Raw genomic sequence first — 23874 nt, 5'->3', positions numbered from 1 at the left:
ATTGCAACACAGGGCTGTTGCCTCACACCAGGCGTTGTGTTTGTCCAGGGAAGAGAGCAGCAGCAATCCCAGACAAGCCTCTTCCACCTGCAACCATGCTGAGCAGAACAAAGGCTTGATGGGACACGCAGCTTAATTGGAACCTGAATCCATTCAGTCCCAGATTCCCAGTGACACCTTGGGATGTGCCTTCTCTTGGCCCTGCAGCCACAGGGAACCTCAACAAGATCCTTTGCCAATGAAAAAAATGAAACACAAGAACTTACCGGTTTACAGAAGTTTTTATTGTTCATTAAGGAAGCTTTTGTGCAAAAAAAAAAAAAAAAAAGAAAAAAATCAAGACAATGTTCTTTAGAAAGCAACTGCACGTGTCCCCCCAGCATGACTCAAGCAGGTCAGGTGCCACAGTCCACAGGAAGGGAAAAAACTAAAGGGACTCCCAGCAGCAGCACAGGACTTCCCCTGGTTTGCCTTGCCCAGCAGGTCACCAGCATGAATCCTGCTAGAAACCCCAAGAAAATAAAACCTTCCCACCCTGCCAAGTTGTCAGTGCAGCTCCACCTGCCCCCAAGAAAGATCCACGCCATCCAGTTTAAAACACCACATGCCACCCTCTGTACCGTGGTGTAACACAGCCCATCCCTCCAGGGCAGTGATGCCAAAAGAACAGAGCCCATTTCCTATCTGCTCTATCTACCCCAGCTGGGATACACCACCAGAACCACTGCACAAGCCTGTCAGGACAGAAAGCTGCAGGTATTTTATGTCTTTAGCAGAAATTTTCCTTTTTTCTCCTCTTGTTTAAAGCCATGAGTGCTTCAGCATTCAGGAAACAGGAGAGACCAACCTCTGCTGCCATGTGTTAGCACTGCCCAGGCTTTTAGTATGTACACAAATCAACCAAAAACCAGCAGTCCCGTGGTTTTCCAAGGAAAAATACTCTACTTGCTGCTACAGCGTTGTTAGGGAAGCTCCTGCATGCCCCACACACCACAGGAACAGCAGGAGTTACCAGCATCTTTCTGAACAGGACTGGAATTTTCAAAGCTCCACATCTGCCCAGCTGCTCCTTCCCAAGGTCTCCTCAGAGCTACTTCGGTGCCTCTGTTGTGGGGATTAATGTGATCAGAAGTGCACACCCAATGCAAGGCCCATCCCAAGGAATACAAGCAGGATTCTCACTCCCAAGGACCCTTCACATCAAGGGCCTGCCATGTTCCCAGGGTAGCAGTCTGCCTTGAAGGCTGTTTTTTGGGATTTCAGGCCATTTCAGTGGAATTTCAGAGAGGTCTGAAAGGCAGGCTGTCAGGTGTGCCAGCAGAGCTTCAAATACCTACTTTAGTGCTCCTACCACCTGCCATCTCTGCTTGCTGCACTTCCCAACAGAAATGGGAACTCTGGATAACAACTCATACCTCCAGTTACTCAGAAGGGTGTCAGTGAGAGTGGGTGGGTAGCAGGGGGAGGTGCCCCCAGACCTCACAGCACCTCACAAGTTTCAGATGACTGAAATATGCTGTGAGAAAAAAAGCACATCAAGGAACGAACAGTTTACAATAAAACCCGTTTTTCAAAAAATTCTGCCCTCAATGCTGAACTCCCTTTGACATATTCCCAGCTCCTGCTGACTTGATCCTCCTCCATCTTCCAGTGACAGCTCACGCTTCCTCCTCAGCACCCAGTTGGCTGCCTGTGGGAAGCTGCAAGACTAAGCAGAATTGAGCAACTAGGATAAGAAAAAACAGAGTCATTCCTCAGGTATGCCAGCATGCTTCAGGAGACTGACATCCCGCTGGACAGGGCTTGGCAGCAGAACACCCATGCTGAGACCAAGTAGTCCAAGGAAATCAGAAGGATGTGATCAAAGGCTGAGGGAGGGTTTTCCTTAGCTATAACAACACCATGAGCCACAAGCGTGATCACTCAAATGCATCTTTTAAAGTACCAGTTACTTTGAAAGCTAGCTGGGCACACAAAGCCCCCTCCTCTGCATCTGTAGAGCTTTGAAAATTCCAGCTGAAAGGATTTCCAGATTCAACATTATCCCTTAGAGTTCCCATACATAGAAAAGAAACATTCCAGCCAGATGTTAAAAATGCAAAGCATATAAAATCTTCCCAATGCTGCCTACAGAAAGACATTTGAAAGTTTAGTTGCTACCTTGTTCTTTTTTTAAAATTAAAATATAAGAGCCTTGTCTCATGTCGTCATCTCTGTCATTGTTCCCAGCACATAAAAAAACCACGTCAGCCTACTGATTTAAAAAAAAAAATCTACAACACACTGACTATTTTTAGGAGCATAATGAGTTAAACTGTACAATCGGGAATATCTTTGTTAAGTCAACGATGAAGATCTGATCCTTCAACAGCAGCACTGCTACAGAAGAGTTACAACAAAGGAACTTGAAGGTCAAATTGTTAATGAGGCAGAGAGGAGGGACAGGTGAGATACAGCTCTCCGCCAACCTCAGCCCACATTTCCTAAGAGCCATGGCAAACCTTCAGAACTGGAAATTCTTCTTCTAGTTCCACACATGACGTTTGCAGTGATCAACAGCCTAAAGGGGAAGAAACAGCTGATATTAGTGGAAAAAACCCAGTTTGCAAACAAGCAGTTCAACACCTTATCCTGAGCCAAGATCTTGGGAGTAAATATGTTTTTCTTAAAGTAAGTGATTTCAAAGAGGACTAGAATAAATAACATCCTTGGTCCCACCAGCCAGGAGCTTTCAGAAAAGGCTGATGACCCTTAGCCATTAAGGCCTGGCAGAAAAAGCAATACTGGAAGCCAATTTTTAGAGCCTGATGAGAGATTGTGACATGGTCTGCTGGCTGCAGGAACACTAACTAAATATAAAGCTGACACTGTGCCTTACTATAGATTCTGAAATACTAGCAGACAGGTGGGGGATACAAAAAGAAGAGGAAAGCTAAGAGCTATGAAACACCTTTTAATCAAACTAGTACCCATTTGGTTATTTTTTCAACTGGAATTCATCCACTTCAAAGTGTGGTAGAAGCCAAAAGAAGCTCAGAAGGAGCTGTCAAAGATCAATAGGAAACTGGAGGCAGAACCCTGCTTTACGTACGTTGCACTGAGCAGCAGTGTCCATGTTCTTACACCAGTAGCCTGGACCCCAGACACAGGCATCATTCCCCAGGAGAGGCTCTTTAGTTGACTCACAGACTCCGAGTTTCTGGGAAAAGAGCAGCACAGTCAGCATCTTTCTAACTGCACCAAGAGATCTCAAGTCCAGCCTTATGTATGAGCTTCCACCTGAGAGTGAGTGTGGAAGCTGCACAGGAGCAGGAGCTGCCAGAGCTCTCACTGAGGTCACACCTGCAGCTGAACCAGCAGCCACAAAGCAGGGGAGAATTAAGTTACTGCAACTTCTTCGTATCAAGTTTTGAAAAACAGGTCTTACAGAGAGGGACCTTTCTTAGGAAATGTCACTTTACCTCCCACCACACTTAGGGCACATCACAACACCCTGCCACTGAACCTCAGCAGTGGATAACCACTGGCAGCTCTCTCCTTCTGCCCTTCCTTGTGCTAGGCTGGCAGTCAGGCCAGGCAGTAAGCCCCAGGCCTTGCTCAAGGGGCTTGCTCTAAGCATTCAGCGTGCTGATTTTGATTCCAGCAGAGTTTCTGCATGCTGGGCACTGAAAGGCACCCAGGACAGTAGGCAGGACTGTATCAGAGCCTGCACTCAATAAAACCAAATGCAATACTCACAGTGCAAACAAAAGTGGGATCCATCACCTCTGCCAAGAGTTGCACAACCACGGGTTCATACTGTTCCACAAACTGCACACACTGTAACAAAACACAGGGTGAGAGATTCTTCCGTTGGAGCCTCTGAAAGCAGAGGAATATGTGGTCTGCAGCAGGCATGCCTGCATGCTACCCCGAACACCCCAAGGACACACTCCACAAGGATACAACAGAGGCTTGAGCTCTGCAGACGGCAAAGGAGTCAGGCACTAATCACACAACTACATTGTTTTTGCTAGCTCCTACCTGCCTGCAGCTGCCTGCAGACAGGTTATGAGGAGAGAAGGGATCACAAGGAAAAGAACCAAACAGGACAGGCTTTGGGAAAAGAACCAAGCAGGAGAAGCTTTGACTGCAAAGCTTCATCTCTGATCATGAGATCACTCCTGTCTCAAGAGGAAAGCACACGGAACCAGCTGGAGACAAACATCCTGAGCAGGACAGTAGCAAGGACTCCTAAGCACTTGGACTCAAGCTATTCATTCCCTCAGACCAGGCAGCACCAGGAGCACTTTCTGCCAGGAACAGCCTCTCTCCCTCTAGTGGAGAGGCCAACGTCAGAGCTAAGGAAGATGCTGCCACTCTCAGCAGAGATGAATGGCATCAATTAATAAACCAACCACAGCTATTAAACAGCCTCACAGCAGGAAGAGCTGTTCCACAGCTGCTTCAAGCCTCTATATTCTATCCCCAGTAAACTTACAAGCAGTTGCCACTTGCTGACACTCAGCAGCCACATAATAAGATTTTCAGGTAAATCTTGGTATCAGTGGTCTAACAGGTGTCCCACTGAAATTACAGCAGCCTACTTCCAATTACTTCATTAATCCCCTGAACAGGAAGAGTGTTGAGAAAAAAAAACAACAAACCTTCAACTGTTCCCACCCACTGTCCTCAGAGGATTTCCAGGCAAACTTTTCCTGACTGCAAATTAGTCCAACAATCCAGCCAGTCAATTCAGGCCCTTAAAAGCAGACATCTATTCAAAGGACTGCCAACTCCCAAGGATGAGAACTGAGCAAACCTAACCCCCTGCACCCCAAACTCCTCCCAGTCTTTAGCAGAGAAGGCTGTTAAAAAACCAGCAAGAGAAGCTGCTCTCTCGTTTTCCCAAATACTCTGCAAGATGTCCCTGCCTATGGCAGGGGGGTTGGAATTAGTCTTTAAGGTCCCTTCCAACCCAAACCATTCCAGGATTCTGTGTTTCATCCTTCTGTTTATCTCCATCTGCCTTTTCCTGACTGGAAGGCAGACTGCCACACAGCAAGGTCATTCAGCTGCCTCAGATCAAGCCTTTTCCCCCTTTTTTATTTGCTCTACAGCACAGGAGAAGTTGTTATGCTTTGGTGCTAACTAGTAAAGGGAAAAATCTGTGAAGGGTCAGGTTGCCGGACACAAGCCAGTCCCAGCTGCACCTGTGGACAGTTTGTCTCTAGCCACGGACAAGGCATTTGGCCAAACACAGAGACCTCTGTTAGGAGTACCTGGACATTTATAGCAGAAGCAGACACACTTGAGAGACGAACCTAAAATTAGCATGTAGACAGACTGTCAGGTAAAACACTCAGAAAATGAAGTTAAGCATAATTGTCACTGTTAGGACCTATGCAAACCAAACAACTCAACAGGGACAGTTCCCAACCACCAAGACCATGGCTTTTTAGTCTGCCTCCTGCACAAACACCTTACCTGATCACTGACAGACTCTGGCAGGAAGTGACAGACTTTTTCCAGCAACGCTTCGATTTCAGCTGTCGTGGCATTCTTCTCTAGCTCTTTGTCTGCATAAGCCACCACCATCTTACAAATATCACAGAAGCCACCTGCAGATTTCACTACAACTGAGAAAAATAAAAACCAAACCAAACATCAGTGCTTGGGTAGTTCCCCCAAAGAGAAGAAAAGAGGCAGTATCTGCAGTGTCCTCAAGAGAGAGTTCATCATAGCTGAACCAGCTCATTCTGAACACCACAGACCCCTCATCACCCACCTGGCTGCTGGGGAAGCTTGCCAGCTGCACAGCATTTCAGCATGGCACACACAGCTTCAGGATTTGTTGCCTCCAAGAGCATGTCAATCACAGCCTGGCCATAGACCTCGATGAAGTCCTTGCACTGGTCCTTGACACTTCCCGGGAACAGGCGGCAGACCACCTCCATCTCATGCACAATCTCCTCCTGAAGCACAGGGGAGGAGGAGTAAATGAGGGAGAGAAATTTGACTCAGTTCATAAGCGTATCTTTTTTTGTCCCACCCAGGACAGAAATTTTGCTGTTGTGAAAACAGGCAATAAAATTAACTTTCCTTCCCCCTTCAGTACGGCCCCACCTCAGCCAAAGCCTAGGAAGGGGTACCATGCCCACCAACTCACACACCTCTGTCTTGTTGCTCTCCAAGAGGCCAGTCACTTCTTTCACCATGGTCTCACAGATTTCACACAGAGAAAAAGTCTTCTCTTGAACTACGGCTTTCTGAGTACACAGAAGAAATACACAAACAATACAGCAGCAATGGACCCCACTTGACAGGGACAATTCCTAACAGCATTCACCTAACTGCTCAGTTTGGGCTGTATTCAAAAGGTCACACAGAACCCAAAACCAACCTCAAAGGTCTCAGCAAAAAGCCTGTCTGAATGAACAGGCCTTTTGTATGACCAATTTCAAGACTACAACCCCCAGGCTATATAAGGAGTTGAATTTAGTAGACACAAAGAAATAAGCAATCCCACAGAGACAGAAATCAAGGGAAATATATAGTGGTTTTTACAATACCTTAATGGAGGACAACATTTCCTAGAATTGAGACATCCTCCTGTTCACAAAAAAAACTTTGGAGAAGACAAGGCGCTTCTTCAAACTCAAGAGCTTCAGCATTCTGACCCTGATCACCCATCTGCATATAGAGAGTGCTGCCCCATTTTTAAAAGTGATCAAAGTATTACTCCAAACAAAGAGCAAAACTCAAACTAAGAATTTACATTTAAGGTGTCACTCAGAACTGCTGGAACAAGAGTTCCCCTTTCAATCCTGAAGCATTACCTTGTAGCTTTGGTTTTGAAACAAATCATCAGCTTTCCTACTTCACAAATCAGCATCAGAAACAAGAAAAGGCCAGGAATTTATATGCAGGAAGACTTGGATTATTCTGTGCATAAAAGCTCATCTTTTTCTGTTTCACTGAGTTTGTTACACTAAAGCAAAAAGGAAAGCAAAGTACAAAAACCCCATCTTACCTCCACAGTTTCCATTTTCACCTCATGAACCACGTGAGCTGGCAACAGAGGCTGAAGGGGAACAGATTTCACAGAAGAACAGAACCCAACCATGGCACAAATGTCCTTTGGTTGCTGAAAAGAGATGTACAAGGAATTTTTAAAAGTCTAGAAGTCTCTGCCCTTTCTACAGAGCCTGTGAGCAGGGCTCTAAATTTTAAAAGGCTCCAACACAACTAGAAGTTTCATGACTACTTCTACTTCAAGTATTGCCAAAGCACTTGGTAAGGTTATAGGCAGGACAGCTACTGGATGAAATTTAGCAGTTCCTGTTAAAGAGGAAGAGGTTAAAACCCCCATTTAAAAAACCACGTCCCATGAGCCACACTACCCACGCCCTTTGAAAGGAGCTGACTTAAGAGCTACCAACACCAAAACAGGCCACCAGCAGCATCACATCAGACCTGCATCCACAAAGCTGCTCCCCAGCTTTAAGTAATCACAGGAGATGTCAATTATCCTGACTTCAGAGTTCACCCAAAAGCTGAAAGAAATGCCTAAGAAGAAAGAACCTCTTTCCTCATCCACAAACTACCTTCTTTAAAGCTGCCAGAAACATCACATTCTGCAAACAGAAACAGTTTCTTGCATTACTGAACACAGCCTACGAGAAACAAAAGTTGAGCTTGTTAAAACTCAAGCCTAACCATTTGTACTGCAACAACTGAACTTCACATGCTCTTCTCACAGTAAGAGAAAAGAGCAAACAGTATCAGTCTTTAGAAAGGCTAAGTCTTTCTCAAAGAAACACACTCCTCATGCACTTCTTTTTTGAAACATACATTACTAAATGCACAAAGAAATGCCAGATATGAGGCAAACTGCTCTGAGGAGGATACGCAAAGTGAGAGAGACACAAAACTTGAATTTTCCCACCTAAAGTTTACTTAAGCTAGAAAAAGACACCCTTGGTCCTATAGGTAATCAGAAGATCACATCTCACCTGTCACAAGCTTCTTACAGCAGAGGCTTATCCTAGAGTTAATATTAATATATCATGCCACAATCTCATGCACAGGCAAAAGCAGCACACCAGAGATACTGTGCTGCTTCAGACTACTCCAGGCAGCACCCCTAAATCAAGCCCTTTGGTTCGTGCATTGTCAGAAGCAGTTCCAGGTATTAATGTTACAGCAACACCCACATACACACATGTTCTCTCACAGAGACATGACAGACACAAGGTCTCACAGGACAGGTTAAATTAAAAGCCCAAATTGCTCCAGGCAGCCTTCATCTTTTCAATTCATATACTTCAAACATCTATACCACTGTTCTGGATTTAAAGGTTAACCAAGGAAAGACCTGGGGACAGCTTTGCTCCAAGCCCTTTTGAGCCCAGACTTCAAACCAGCAGCTGACAGGAGCCACTGGCATGCTTTTTCCACATCTATCCTCCTTCTATAAGAGGGAGGATATTTTCTGGTCTACTGGCCAAGGCATAATCAAGTTGAAATCTTAGTAGCACAAAGTGGTATCTGGAGCTGGAAGTAGGACTGATGCACCGGATGAAGCCTACAGTCTTTCTCTGTTTTAATCACATAAATATCCCTTGTATCTGTCAGCACTGAGTACAATCACACCATGTGTACAGCTAAGAGAGCAAGAAGTGAACCACAAGCTCTTTAAGAGCAAAGGGTGAACTACAAGCAGGCTACCACCACAGGCAAGTTGCTCACCTACCTGATCCTTCTGTTGACAGGGGAGATTGGAGACAGAGGAAGAAAGGAGAAATTAAGATAACAGTTAAGAGAAAAAAACATGTCAAGCACTTGGAACTGCATAAATTCTTTCCACGAAGATAATAGAATATGACACAGTCCCCACCCCAAAGATCCTCAGCTAGAGCAACTCCCATTTAATTGCACAGTGCTAACCAGCATTATTCATTTGCAGTTATTAATGCATTGTGGGCAAGACTACCTCCGAAGAGGCCGGACAACACTTAGATGCATACAAGGTGTAGTCACATTCCAATTTCAGGTATTAACAACACACTGCACTGCAATGCTTAAAATGAGAAACTTAGTGCTGCTGGAACAAAGATGGACTTCCCCCCAGAATGTTTAAGAAACACAATGAGCTTCTAAGTAGCCTTTAGCAACTGGAAACAAAAAAAGGCCACTATGTTGCCAACTTCAGGTTCAAGTCAGCCACATATTATACTCAGAAACTCACCTGTAATTTGTTGTGTCACCTGTGGCATCTAGGGACTGCATTCTCTAAGGAAAGGCTAAGCTCTTTTTTTAAAGGCCCTCAGCTCTCTGGATAAAGAGGTGCTATCGAGGTGGTCAGAGGTAAATGCATGTTGCTGCAGAAGGTACCACTCACTTTGCATGGCTCCTGCCAAGAGCCCAGAGAGCAGGAGCCCTGAGACAGCAATTCCAGAAGGATGTTTAGCCTTGCTTCCAGGAGACACCTTATCTCTAACACGTGAGCCAATTTTACAAAACTGTGACAAAGACAACTCTAATATCCTTAACACAGTATTTGGGGGAGGGGGAAGTGATGTAAGTACAGGACTGAGATAAAAGAATATAAAGAAACATGTGTAATGTATCTTCACATTTCAAAGGATGAAAGTGCCTTTTGCAGTGCAGAAGTGGTTATAAAATGGAAAGAAAAGTGCTGAAGAAAGCATCTTGAAACTGAAATTATTATTCAAACACCAAGTTCAAAGCATTAACACCAAGACTTACAGAGCAAGGGCTCTCCCCAAAGTTTTATTGCAGTGCATGTTTCCTGTTCCCAAAGAAGCCAGCTACATAAGCCAGAAAAATTAATTGAGAGCAAATATTACACTCTGCTGATCTTACCATGTGCATCATCATCTGGATGGCCAAGTCAGAATACTCAGAGATGTAGGTCTTGCACTGCAGGAATTGGGAAAAGAAAGTCTTGTGACTATCAAACCACTCATGCTGTAGAGTTCATCTAGAATTTTCTAATACATCTCAAGGTATTAATTTACCTGTTCTACTTCATAACAACAGGTCTTTCAGAGCTTGTCCCAAATACAAAATGGCATTGCAGGTTACTAAACTGCTGCACAGTTAACTGCTTAGCCTTTTCTCTTCCTCTCAGGTCAAAGAGCCCTCCCCCTCATTGATACGACCACATTACCCAGCCAGACCATTTTTGTGAAAAAGGCCTTTAATGGCTAAAAGCAATCTGGAGTTTTTCTCCTCCTCTCCAGTCCCACACACCCCACCCAACTTTCCTGACCATTAAGTTTACAATTTTAGTGTTATTGTTCTACTGTGTTAACACATGCATCAGAGTCTCCTTTGTGATATTAAATAGAGAATATGATCAGGGGATTAAGGCACTGAGCAAACTATTTTATGTTTGCTTACCGGAACAGAATTTTTCAACAAAAAAGGACAGTTTACCATATCGGACATCCCTGGTCCCAAACGGTCACACTCTTCCTTGGCATGAGCAACCAAAGACTTTACAAAAGAGGAGTTTGTCTTCACAGCTTCCTGAACATCAGTGACCAGCTGAATGCAATCTTGGCACACATCCCCACTCGCCTGGACAAAGAGTGGAAGGAAACTGAAGTTGACATAACTTCACATGACATGTTTTAGATGCTTCTGTTACTACCAAGTTTTACAAGCTATTCTGAGCAATATGCAAACCTTAATAAACACCCTGTAGAATACTTTGAAGCTTGAGCTAGTAGGGAGACAAGCTACTGCTGGTGTGTGCACCAGCCACTAGATGGAGATTAGGTACCTACCTGGCTTCAAAGTAGAGATAACAGTTAAGATACCCAATCTTCAAATCTCTTGGTTTTGTTACAGACCACAGTGGGGAGGTTTCTAAATCCAGCATAGTTCTTATCTGCTCCACCCACAGCAGCTTGTTCTCAATCCAGTCACTGCTCAACTCCCACACCCCGGCTTGCTGTCAACACTCAGCCTCTGCACCCAAGTTCATTGCCTCATCTATTCCCCCTTTGTCAACTATTTGCTCTTTTCCAATCCAGTCTGTCACCTCTACATTCAGAGACAAATGCATCCCCTGAGGGGCACAGCTAGCAGGTTGCTCAAAATATGAGAAGAGTTGTTCTTCCTTTGAACCCTGGTGCCAAGCTTTCTCTCAGAAGAAATTGTTTCCAGCAAGACCTGCTTGATTACCACAGTCCTGGATGGCAACAGCACAGCACAAGACTTGCCTTTACAGACTGTAGAACTTAATCCGAGATTATACATATGGTCCACACTGGAACAGCCCTGGCACCCTTACCTTAAGCTTCTGCTTGGGCTTGTCCTGAGGGTAAAGGAGAAGAGGCACGTTAGCCATGAACGGGGATGCCAGTTCAGAGAAATCCAGCTCTGGGATCTTATTGGTCTGGAGCTGCTTCTGGAGCTTCATTGCTGCAAGGTGCTTCTGAAGGGACTGGCACAGAGCGAGGGCACTGCACACAACCTCAGGTTTATCCTAGGGGAGACAAGATACACACATAAAGCTCCAAACTGATGCCACTTTTAAAGCTCAGAGTAGAGAGTCATTCAGCTGAAACATGGTAAGACAGGGAAAACATTTCACAGCAAGGAAGCAGGCTTCAAACTAATACTACCAGTGATCCACACAGGATTGAAAGATCCTATGCACAATCTTACGCGGAAGAGAAATTTGGGCATCAACAGGAGCGCAACTTTTAATACCAACAGCTGAAAATTGTTATCTACTTACGAGCTCTTCCTTGATCATATCCATGATAACTGGAAGGTAGGAATCCACAATTTCTTTGCACTCAGAGACCAGGCCTGGGTCAGGAAGAAACTCGCACGTCTTTTCCAAGTAAGAGCGGATCTCGTCCTATGAAAGATGCGGTGAGCATAGATAATCTCTCTCTCAAATGCTCCTTCCATTACCAAAATGCTCAATACAAAGCCTGAAACTAGCTCCTCAGACTCAGGTAGGTCCAGGTAGGAACAAGCAAAACTAGAATGAGGTTCTACACTATAGACATATTTTCCCCAGTTCTGGACCTTCAATGAGACCCTGCCACAGCAAAAACATGTAACACTGCTTGTGTGGCCTGCACAGTCCAGCCTCACCAGAACCAAACATTTACATTTAAGAGCAGAAAGTGAACTTATGGGCTCGTGGGACCATGACTTGTTTATCCAAAGAACTCACAGGTTGACAAAAGAAAAAGGGAAGCAGTGCTCAGAAAACAAAATGAAGGCCACTTGGTTTACTCACTTGGTTAACCACTCACTCCTACAGACTGCAGTGCCCTATCTTTTAAGACTGCTGCCCCACTGGCACAAGAACAATTTTATTAAGCATCTACAGTCAATCACAGATGTGTTAAGGCATGGGAGGCTCTAGAATGTGCTAATTTCTAAACCAATAAAGGCTGTTTAAAAGCCTTTTCCTCATGCACTTTCAACATCTGCTGCTTATGTTAGGAAAACAGACTACTCTTCCACCCCCTCACCACGAGATCTTGAAACCAAATAGTGTTTTGGGGTGAGGAGAAAAGGAGCTCTGCTTACCTCAGTGCCATTATCCTTCAAAACCTTGCCAGCCACCGTCACAAGCTCCTTACACAAGTCACAGGGAATACTGCTCTGGAGAGCAAAGCAGAGAGTTACTTGGAGAAAGAATTAACTGCCTGTAAGAGAAGTGTGTGAACAACTGAAAAGAACAACAAAAAGAACAAACAGATTTGGAATTAAGTTAAGGAAGAAATACTGGTTGAGGCCAGGGTGGGAAAAGGTATTTTTAAACAAAGAGTGAGGCTATTTCAAGCATGTCTAGCTCCAGTTTCTTCAGTAAACCAACACTGTATGAAAAAGCTGGCATGCTACCACTTGCTCATTTCACCTTGTCCCAGTCCCTTGAAGTATAATATAGTTGATTGCCCCAAGACACCTTCTTCTTTTACCATTTTCTTCAGTGCATTCATACTTGCTAGTAATCTTAGAACATTTCAGGCAGCTTCAATCATTGTAATGGTGCTCTGACATTCCTCCCTTCCCCTGTTTTTCCTTAAACTGAAGTACCTCTGCACAGACACAGCCAATGTGGACTGAATGCATCTGTGAGTAAAACACCTTTTTCTCCCCTAGAAAACTGTGAAACAATACCCAAACTACAGCTACATCTAGTAAAGCAGCCCTCACATTTAGTGCAAATGCAACTTGAAAAGCTGCACTAAATGTAATATTGGTACTACTATTTACTGTCATGACTTTCATAATTTAGTATATGCCGCATCTTTCTGGGAATTGTAACCTTTGAGAAAGACCTAAAGAAATCCACAGCTTTTTTCATAGTAATTGCTCAAGTTCGGAAAAGATTCCTATGAATTAGGAGCCAGTAATAAAGAGGAACAAGTGAAATCCACAAGCTCCATTCCATACATTGCTGGGTGATTGTACAACAGGTCACGGGAGAAGTCAGCAGACAAGTTGTGCAAGACAGAGCAGTGAAAAGCAACGTTTATCTAGCACCCAAATGACAGAGTCAGATGTAGCACTTAACTCCAATCAGAGGCTTTGAAAAATCTTCCTCAGCATATGGAAACCAGCCACCTCAGCCCCAGGTGGGCCTGGGAGGTCTCAGAGGTTGACACTTACCACGGCAGGCTTGTTCCAGACATTCTGCTGGCAGTGTTTCACCGCCCCGCACTGCGACGCGGTGCGAATGCTCTGGCACCACACCTCCGGCCCCTTCACACATTCCTTCTGCCACAGGACAGGGCTTGCCACGGCTGCCAGAGAGAGAAACAGAATCAACCTTTCCAGCTGTGTGCTTGGATGATTCCCACTGCAAAGCAAGCAGTACAACCACCTGTTTATTAATCTTTTTAAGCACATTTCAATCCAGCAATTTTTTACGCATCCCAAACTCTGATTAGAGATTCAAAGAAAAAAAAAACTAGAAAAGCCACAACAGTTGAACTTCCCTCATGAAGTGCCCAAGTCTCAGCACCTCAGCAGTCCCTTCCCCCATCATCCACCTTTTGTAAAAAAAATTTTTAAAATCCCGAAAATAGAAAACCTCACTTTGCTTAGCACACAAAGAACTACCAGATGACTTGAAACAGAAAAACTGCTCATTACAGAAATCTATTCCTCAGCTGATTTCCAAAGCTACAACCTTCCTGTTCTCCTGTCCTACTGTCACTTCAACTCTGAACCAGCTTGCAATTGCTGTCTGCATTCCTCCTCCCACATGAACCATCCTGTTCTCACACAGCAAGTTAGAGAGTGAGGGCAGAAATTAGATTAGGAGCCACAACAATGTGCATATTGCATGGAAGACTAAAGAGCAGGTACAGACCAAAACACTGACCATAAACAGAAAGCTTTAAGAATGCTCTTAAGGAATGTTCTATCATAGTTATCAAACCTACTAAACCTACTTACACTTCCTTTTTTTCTCTTGGTCAGGCCTTCAACTGTGTACAGAAAAATCTGTGGGGGTGAAAAAATGTACCAGTCCTTTTTTGGACATTACCTCCCATCCCATGTGGGACTGCCCTGCAACCTATAAAGTTTTCAAGTAAGACACAGCACACCTTTACTGGACAGTCCTGGTAAAGAATTGTAAAATATCTGCACTATGAGTAATCAGTAGGACAAGTGAATCAAATGCACATTTTCACTGACTTTCCAAGCTTCTTTTTTTTAATTATGCTGTCTGGACCTGACACCCAATTTCTACCAGTTTCTGAAACCATCCTATCTGTCAGTAAGCTCTGTATCTTCAGGAGACAATGCCCTACATTGTACTAACCAATTAAGAAACAACTCCTGAAAGGCTCCAGCAGACAGGCTCCAAAGAAACCCACCATGATCCAAGCCTACAAGGCACTCCTGCCAAAGTTTAAAAAATAAAAAAAAAAATCCCCAAAACAAAATATAAACCGAACCTGTTCAAACCTATTAGCTGTACAGGTGTTGTTATCTTTACATCAACACACATTACAAAACCCTGGCAAATTACACTGTCCACCACGAGGCAGGATTTAAGCTGTTTCATTCCTGTGAAGCTTCTAATAAGGTTACAACAGATGAATAATCACTTTTCCATTTCTCACGTCTTGTTCTAGGCAGTTAGAGGATTGATTTAAAGCTGAATTACCAGTGCATCTAGAAGGTACATGGCCACCACTCATCAAACAGCCAGAGAAACACCGCTTTATAGGTGGCATTCTGTAGCCTTCTCAGCTGTTGATTTATAAAGCCTGTTTATACTGGATTTCAGAGGAATGACCCATTCATTTTAAGAAAAATGTGCTTTGCACGCCTAATCTTTTACACAAGAGCTTGATGCTTGCCACCCTCTCTTCCCAGCCAAAAGCCTTCATTGCATATTATTCTTGAGCAGTACAGTACACTGGTATTGCTTGGGAGAATGCACGAGTAAGACTTCAAAGCTTCTAATAATGTATGGTTAGCAAAGTATTTACAGTCTATTCTAAACTCCAGCATTATTGATCTGCAAGCACTAAGAATAGTTAACTTTAAAAGTCAGACTGGCCAGCCAAAGAGCTGTCAGCTCTGGCAGAGTGACAATTAACAAGAATACACTTGGTTGAGGGAAAGTTATTCTTCCCTTTCAGATACTGGCATTGAACAGTGGTAGGAAGGCTCTGGAAGGCAGAGCCGAGCTCTGAATAAAGTCAATCAAGACTTGGACTTTAAGCAGTGGAATTAAGGGTTCCCAACTGTTTACAAGTACAGCTTTTAACGTATGCCTTTATCAAAAGACAATTACCCCCCCCTACATTGAAGCATACTATAGACTACAAAACTGAACTATACAACTCCAGTAATAGTTATTCCAAGCAGTTTATCAAACTCTTGATTTAGGAGAGTGTTAAAAGCCAAATGGAGGCATTCATGCTGTCACTTGCACTGGTTTGATCAGGCTCTTAGTGAGCTCTCTGGTTTTGTTTGCTTTTTTACTTTTAAGATCCTGTCACTGTATGACTTTTCAGATCTGTACCAGCTTCAGAACAATGTATTGTTCCTTCTTCCTCACAGCCTTAGCAACAGGTCATTATTAAGTGCATTTAAAAAATACTGTGCTTCAGATTTATTTTTACTTATCAGCTTTGTTGGCTGTGTGTCTTTCACAAATTTCCTGTTGCATGGCTTCTGTATCAGATGCTCACACAGTCACAATGCTCCAACTTGTTCACAAGGAGGAAAAGAAAAAGTCTTAAAATTAGATTGATTTTTGACAGTGCATTGACTATTCATGCCTCTGACTGCACTGTTTCCCTGCACTACATCTCACCACCCTGAAAAAGAAGTATTTTCTCAGAAGGGGTGTAAACAGCAACACTTTGTTCAGATTCTGCTCAAAGCAGTGCCACTGGGCACACAGTCACCTCAAATTTGACAATAAGGACACTAATTCTATCTGCCATCCTCTAGAGAGGACCAAAGACAATCTTACAAGAACTTGAAAATAACAGGGATTAAGAGGCAGAAGAAGTAAGCCAGTGACTAAAAACTGTTTTAGGATGGAAGTGCGCACTCCAAACACTTTCCCACTGGTATTATTTAAAGTCCTCACTCCTGCACAACATCAGAGCAAGAGGAAATGCCACTATACCTTCTGACCTTTCTGTCAAAAAAGCCAACAGATTCAAGAAACCTGAATCAGCTACACCACAGGATGAACCTACAAGATGAACTTACCTAGAGAAAACAGAAAATGATGGAACAGCAGTGCCCTTTCTGCTGCAAAGGACATGGCAAAGTTCTTTTCTTCTGAAAAGACAACTCTAAATTTTATGTTTTCAGTACAGAACTTTCCAGTCACACAGTGACTAAGCAAATCTGCTTGTTAAGGCCACACATGCTTGGCACATTTTAGAGCAACTACAGAATAAAGATGATGCACACTAATCACGGCTTCTTTTCTGACACCTTCCACAGTTACTTCAAAGTCAGTTAAACTTCTATTAGTTTGTTCTGTAATATGTGGAAGTACTTTTGTTTGAAATATTGTATCTAATATGAAAGGATGCACCTTCATTGCAACAAAATCCACCCTCCTTTTCTGAACATTCTGGGAAAAACAAAAACAAAGCTAAAAAAAGGCAGCATTAATTCAGATCTTGCAGATTCAGAAAAGAATAGATGGAAACTCTTTACTCTTTACCACTTTTTCCCTTTTAGCTTGTTCTCCTATTTAACTATGAAACAGAATTTTTCCCTCCTATATTAACTTATATTACAACAAAAGCAAACATGCCAGTGAAGTGTGTTAAGACCTTGTGCTGCCTCAGAACAAATAGTTTTGAGTTTTAACTCTTCCCTCCAAATAGCCTTAGCTACAAAAGGAGCAATACTTTAACATGGTATGTCACATCCCCAGCACAGCAGCAAACCAAGAGAAAGCAAAGCACCATCAGTTACCTCACAGAGTTCTCAACGCTTGATGGAAAAACCCAAGGGAATTACTTCCTTTGTTATCTCTAGCATCTCTATTTTATATATTCTTCCTTATCTAAGGTCATCTATTTTTTTAATAGATTTCTCCTTTCTCTGTAGATTAGCTCTCAACAGTCACATGTCATGCCCACCAAGACCTGTCCCCCCTGTTTCCTGAAGTTCTTGCAAGCCACTATTTTTAGAGCATCAAACAAGTTTATCTGTGAAGGCCAAGGTGTTTCTCTACTTGTCCTTTTCACTGGTTTCTCCCTGCTTGAACCACTTCAGATGTAGCTTCTTCAATTTAAGGAAAAACAGCCTTTGCTTTACCAAGTTTATCCTAACACACAGACACAAATTTGAGAAGTAGAGGTGATGGACCCTCAGAAAATATCACCTTTTCCACTTGGCTTATAGAGCCTTGCATGTGAAAGCACAGCTCAGTTCTCCACTCCTCTCCAGGAAACAGGGACCTAAAAGGAAGCTTATAATGTCTGGATTATCATTCTGCAAGGACAGCTACAGGAAAACTGCTAGGCAATTACCTTTCTTGGAAAACACCTTCCCTTCCCTCAAGCATTTGTGTCACTCTTCTTCCACGGAGAGCCAGTCAGAATTTTTTCCCTTAGATTCTCAGAAAAACATCCCAAGAAATCCCCTCCAAAGCTGCCCTGAAGCTACAAATGAGACTTAAAGTTAACACCTTATATAAGCATCAGTGAACAGGGATTCTAAGGACCCAGACCAGATACCTTAAAGAGCCAAAGGATGAACTAGAAAATTACCATCCAGAACACAGAGAAATTCAACCTGAAGACTCCAGCCTCCTCCAAACCAAACTGCTAGAAAAACCCTTGGTTACAGACAAATTAACCTGTAATTTGGAAAAAAAAACCTCAAGGAAAGTGCTGAGCTGCTGTTCAACTCAATGGATTGAAGTAAAATGTGAAGATCATTTGGGGTGCTGTCAACTCTTATGCTTTTGTGACAGTCCAACTTGTCCAAGTGTATTAACCTATTCATCAGGAGGGATGTTATTCTCAGGCTGTCCTACTTGCAATGTTAAAAAAAGTCATTCATTATCTCCCAGAGACACCAAACACCAAGTGAATGCATCAGCCTCTGCCATCTGTGCTCTGTTAGTTACTGACTTTTCCCCATGTCCTTTGATACTTGCAAAAGCAAAGCGTGTTTAAGTTAAAGAAGTCAAGAGGGATCAACCTCTCTTCACTGAAGCTTACAAAGTGTCAAGAAGTGAAGGAGTGACCCCAACCTAAAGTTATCTGAAGGGCCCAATACTTCACAGCCTCTCTGGTCAGTTAATAGTAAAACTTCAGAAGTCATAACTGCATCACACACCAGTGACTCTTGCCAAAGGGCTACTCTATGCGTCTGGATTAATGAGGCAGTAAAAGTGACCATAACATTTGAGGGATTACAGGCAATTTGAAGAAAAACTGGAGGAAATGTGGCTAGTGTTACCAGCATTCCAGTTAAAAATGAGTCTTCCTGTCCAGTATCTACTGACAAAAAACCAAGCCTGAAACATTTCTAACTAGAGTGATGGGCAAGAAATTAATTTGGAGTTAACACCACAACCAGGGTCCTCCCCAAAGTGGGGAGCTCATTCTCATTTTGGGACACTGCCTCTACCTCAGGTGCTCCCTTGCTTCCCTCACCAGAAGCATGGCAAGAGAAGCAGTTTGTGTAGGTACAAGCAATCACAATGAAGTTACAGAGAGCAGAGAACTGGATGAGGTGGGACAGTAAAATCACCTCTATTGGCCCAGTGAATTGTCCCAGGTAACTACAAAGGTTGCAAGAGAATAATCTCCAAGTTGGCCGTATGTTGCCAAGCAAGGCCTGACTTCAGCCTGAGATTTTCTACGGCAGAATCCAGAAGAGAAGTGGATGTTCTAGGGCACCTGGTAGTCATCAGGAGTAAGTGGTCCCATACAGTATGCTAAGATATTCCCAAAGTTATGAGTAGCAGCAGATCCCTGAAGAAATACACAAAAATGTTTTGGGCATACTTGTTGTCCATCTCCATTCTTTCTGCTTTTGTTCTGAGGGCTTTTTTGCAGGGATGCAGGGGACAGATTTCATGTGAGTCTCTGCAGCAATCCTGTATTTAACAGCCCATTTTCACCAGACAAACATATCCACAGCACAAAGACTGGGAAAATCTGCTATCTAGCAGCTGAAACCAAACACTGCCCCATGACCATATACATAGAGGCACTGCCCTGAAATATATACACACACGTCAACGTAGCCTTTTTAAATTGCAAAAGCAACTCTGATATTTTAATAGCAGCAAATGAATTGCATTTAAAAGCTGCTCCATAATGAAAAAAAATAAAACAAAGTGAGTAAATCCTTTCAGAAAAAATAAATTCTCTCTTTTTATGTCACAGAGTTCTAAGGCATTGCCCCAACCTGCTCCGAAGAATCAGATCTACATGAGATACTAAAACAAAAACCCATAGCAAGCAGCAGTAATTGGTCCTGCTTCCCCCACAGATACAAAATCAAAATGTCCCTGCACTTTATACCAGAAGAGCCTTCCCTGAAATAGCCACAGTCCAGCCTCCTGGGAAGCTTCAGCTGACATCAGGTGACAGATCCAGTTTTGCTGACAAGCTCCCTCTCTCTTGCTCCAGCCTCCACATCATCTCGGTGTTCGGAGGCTCCCAGAACAGCTCCTTTCTGGTGCACAAACAGCACAAATCAGGAGTGCAGAAAGGCCGCACTGGGCTCAGGCAGCTCTGCGGCTCCAATGGAGCACTCGGCCCAGCGTGACTGGGAGCAGGCAGAACGGCTGGCTCAGCTCCTCCAGACACAACCAACAGCAACCCTTTCTATTTATACCTCCCCAGCAAACAAGGAGGGGATTGTGCAAGGGCAGGTTTGCACAGGGCATATGACTGGTGTGCTATCAAAGCACCTGCTACGGTATGTGATGGCCTGACAGTGCCTCGTATCCAGTTACTCCTCCAACAAAACACAGGTTTTATTTTTATATAATCACAGCCCCATTTAGGTTGGAAAATACCTCTAAAATCATCAAGTTTGACCTGTGACCAGTCACCACCTTGTCATCCAAACCAGAGCACTGAGTGCCAGGTCCAGATGTTTCTTGAATACCTCCAAAGATGGTGACACCACCACCTCCCTGGGTAGCCCATTTCAGGGCCTGACAACCCTTTCCGAGAAGGAATTTCTCCTTATTTCCAACCTTAACCTCCCCTGACACAGCTTGTCACTTGTTCCTTGGGAGCAGAGCCTGACCCCCACCTGGCTCCCTGCTCCTGTCACGGAGTTGCAGAGAGTGAGAAGGGCCCCCCTGAGCCTCCTTTTCTCCAGGCTGAGCCCCTTTCCCAGCTCCCTCAGCTGCTCCTCACTGGACTTACCCTCCAGACCCTTCCCCAGCTCCGTTCCCTTCTCTGGACATGCTCCAGCACCTCAGTGTCCTTGTAGTGAATGAAGACCCAGAACTGGACACAAGATGTGAGGTGAAGCCTCAGCAGTGTCCAGCACAGGGGGACAGTCACTGCCCTGGTCCTGCTGGACACACCACTGCTGATACAAGACACCCTCCACTCTTCTAATTTAATCTGCAGCAGTTGGCTGCAGCCTGGCTTTCTTTGTTAGAAACCACACTGATAGCAGAACAAGCCTGCAAACTACAGAACACAGTCCAATTATCTGCTTCATTCACACCCTCAAGAAAATCCAAGACAGGCTAACTCAGCCTACAAATTTCCTGTCCCCAGATGTTCTGACCAGTGTTTCCTAGAGAACATACACATTAACTTGAATCTTCCTCCCTTACAAGGTTTTAAGTCTACTATTTTAGGGGAGGGTGGATGTGGAAAAAATCATATCCTCAAAGTTTTTACTTTCCACTCCCAGCTTAACTTAATTTAGGAAAAGGGGGGAAATATTCAGTTAAAGAGAAACTGAGTCCCACTTTAACAGCACAGCCAGCCTTCCTCCTCCTTCCCTGGCCTCAAAGACACGGAATAATCAGAGTGTGCATCAGTAGTCCGGAGGTGCCAGGACCTGTACAGCCTGCTTTAATTCCTCTGTATCTCCCTTAAAGGGAAGATGCACGGAAGCTCTGTAAGTAGGTCAACCAAAAACCCTCACGGCCTGTAAGGCAGCCAAGTGACTCCATTAGGATCTGACAAGGGTGGCTGAATTTTTATACAGCTAATTAGCGAGCTCAGCAGACGAAAACGGTGTTTCGGGTAGTCACAGCAAAATCTTCAGGAAAATCTGCATGGTAGGTGAGGCAATTAGCACTCATAACAGAACCCTGGTGAAAAAAGACAGCTGTTTATTTGTGTTAAAAGAGCGACTTCCTAAGGAAAAACAGGCCTGACTAGTCTCCTGCTACCCTCAGCTGCATAGCATGCCTTTAACATGTAGGCCAAGCAAACTCTCATTGCCGAACTGGTTTCTCATTACAATTTCCCTAAATACACTAAAGGGAAAGCTGGTGGATACTTCAAGGTGAAGCCTTTTCATTTCCAAAGCACAAGAAACTGCAATGATTTCAGCGATTTAGAAACAGTCCCAGGAGTGGTAACTGATGGCAGCTAACCCAGTGTAGAGCAGACTCAAAAGACACTATTAAAGCAGATACACATGCAGATTGAAAGCTGGCATTTGCTTTCTTGCTTCCTGACTGAAAAGTCTGAGATAATCCATTAAACAGCCCACGTATCAGCATATTAAATATTATCAGTGTATCTAGGGGAAAGTGTCCCTGTCCTCAGCAGGCGGTTGGAACTACATGACCTTTAAGATCCCTTCCAACCCAGGCCATTCTATGATTTCATGACATTAAAACTACAGTAAAGTACAATCATGAAAAATTTCATAGGGTCATTTACTGTGCTATGCCACCTGGTTACTCCTGTGGCCTTTAAACAGCCAGTTGGGCTTTTTCTCTTGGTTGCTTTTAGAAATGCCGCAGGTTAAACTTGTAAGCAAATAAGCTCTAAGATTAAAATAATCTTATTTAGAAGAAAATTCGCCAAGTAACTGTGTACATCACATCCTTACATTTTGGGGGTTCTGGCTATTCCACCCCACAACCTAAAGGTGTATTACCACTCATCAGACTATGAAGCATTTCCATACCTCTGTCAAGCTTCTGCAATGCACAAAACACAAGCATCGCATGTTCTAACCTCTAATCCTACAGCTGAAGGGAGAGTATCATCTATTCTTCCCATCATTTTCACCTCAGCAACAACAGGTACCGAGGCAGCGAGCAGCAGAATCAGTGGAATTTTCCATATGGAGCAGGAGCTCCTAATGCAAAAACACAACAGCAAAGGCAACCTCCCACCATCTGCAAGAGGATTAGCAGCCATCTATCCCTGAAGTGACGGAGATAAACACCGCTGCTGGCAGGAAAAACAGTCCCTCCCAACTGTCCCCACCAACCTGGGGTCTGAGCTGCCCGATTCGTGCCATCGGGAAGTCATTTCCCTACCAGCAGCGGGAATGGCCGGATCCTCAAGGGGACTCCCCGCTTCTCCCTGGGGCTATTTTTGGGCGACCCGCCCCCCCCAAACACAGCATTTCCACCACAGCCATCCCGAAGGCGCCCTTGAAAGCCCCACTCCCACCACCCTCCCTCATCGCTGCTTCCTCTGTTTCGGATCTGGGAGCGGGTCCTGTTGAGGGAATACAAACAGCATTAGGATCGGCCTTCCCCCCTCCGCGCTGCCCTCGTCCCGCTGGGCGCTCAGAGAACCTCTCCTCGAGCCCGCCGGGGCTCAGCTGACGGGGAACGAGCTCGGAAGGCGGAGGGCAGTGCTCACCGGCGGCCAGGAGCCCAAGGAGGCTGAGGAGCCCGAGGATCAGCGGCCGCGCCATAATCACCGCTTCGTTATCCGTCTGCAATGCGGCGCCGCCGACGCCGGCCGCTCCCACCCTTATATAGCGGCGGGGGCGCGCACGCGCGCACACCGCCCCGCCTCCCGCGCACGCGCACTGGCGGGACAGCGGCGAGGGGCGGGGGCGTGTGGGGGCGTCTCGGGGGAGCGCAAAATGGCGGCCTTGGGTCTGTGTTCTGAAGGCCGGAGCTGCGGCTCCCCGGAGCCCTCTGCGAGCCCCCGCTACTGGAGACGGCGGTGTTAGGCCGGAAAAAAGAAAAGCCTTCAAGGCGATTTTTGCGTCCACGGGCTCTGCCCTGAGGCAGTGGAAGTCCCCAAGGCAGGAGTCCCCGCACATAGACCTGCCAGGCTGGCAGCATGTCATTGAGGCACACACCAACATGGAGACGTAGTGTTAAGGGGTTGGAATGGACCTTTTCCAACCCCCTGCCATGGGCCTCCCACTGGACCAGGTTGCTCAAGGCTGTATCCCACCTGGGCTTGAACAGTT

The 23874-nt window shown here is 44.7% G+C and overlaps 1 protein-coding gene and 1 long non-coding RNA gene across 12 annotated transcripts; one reads left to right on the top strand and one right to left on the bottom strand.

Moving 5' to 3' along the window:
- Window positions 1-262: 262 nt before the first annotated feature.
- Window positions 263-23746, bottom strand: LOC121667158 (prosaposin). Of its 11 annotated transcripts, none has more exons than XM_042033504.1 (17): window positions 23310-23746; window positions 13654-13787; window positions 12568-12642; window positions 11756-11881; window positions 11306-11500; window positions 10444-10587; window positions 9868-9924; window positions 8735-8743; window positions 7587-7655; window positions 7013-7126; window positions 6153-6248; window positions 5768-5954; window positions 5467-5618; window positions 5262-5303; window positions 3739-3819; window positions 3092-3199; window positions 263-2560 (listed from the first exon to the last, which is right to left on the bottom strand). In XM_042033504.1, the coding sequence occupies exons 1-17, from the start codon at window positions 23719-23721 to the stop codon at window positions 2525-2527; spliced, it is 2037 nt and encodes a 678-aa protein (XP_041889438.1). In that variant the 5' UTR covers window positions 23722-23746; the 3' UTR covers window positions 263-2524. The 11 variants fall into 11 exon arrangements, with proteins under 11 accessions (XP_041889438.1, XP_041889440.1, XP_041889439.1 ...); XM_042033506.1 differs by having other exon boundaries at window positions 7587-7616; XM_042033505.1 differs by having other exon boundaries at window positions 8735-8740.
- On the top strand, window positions 15998-20863 carry LOC121667163. Its single transcript, XR_006016941.1, has 3 exons — window positions 15998-16008; window positions 19416-19417; window positions 20750-20863. It is a non-coding gene; the product is annotated as an uncharacterized LOC121667163 (long non-coding RNA).
- Window positions 23747-23874: the final 128 nt, after the last annotated feature.

This window comes from Corvus kubaryi, unplaced genomic scaffold (genome assembly GCF_017639235.1).
Source record: "Corvus kubaryi isolate FWS band 111438036 unplaced genomic scaffold, C.kubaryi_AGA036_p1.0 37357, whole genome shotgun sequence".
NCBI classification, from domain to species: Eukaryota; Metazoa; Chordata; class Aves; order Passeriformes; family Corvidae; genus Corvus; species Corvus kubaryi.
The sequence above is the reverse complement of the archived record's forward strand: the minus strand, read 5'-3'. Positions and strand labels throughout refer to the sequence as shown.

Excerpts from the sequence above, each read along its gene's own strand:
- LOC121667158 (XM_042033504.1), bottom strand. The coding sequence starts at position 23,721 with ATGTGCGGGGACTCCTGCCTTGGGGACTTCCACTGCCTCAGGGCAGAG. Across the intron at positions 12,643-13,653 it reads TCTGGAACAAGCCTGCCGTG|AGCAGTATTCCCTGTGACTT; the intron begins GTAAGTGTCAAC and ends TTTGCTCTCCAG. Across the intron at positions 6,249-7,012 it reads TGAAAATGGAAACTGTGGAG|AAAGCCGTAGTTCAAGAGAA; the intron begins GTAAGATGGGGT and ends CTGTGTACTCAG.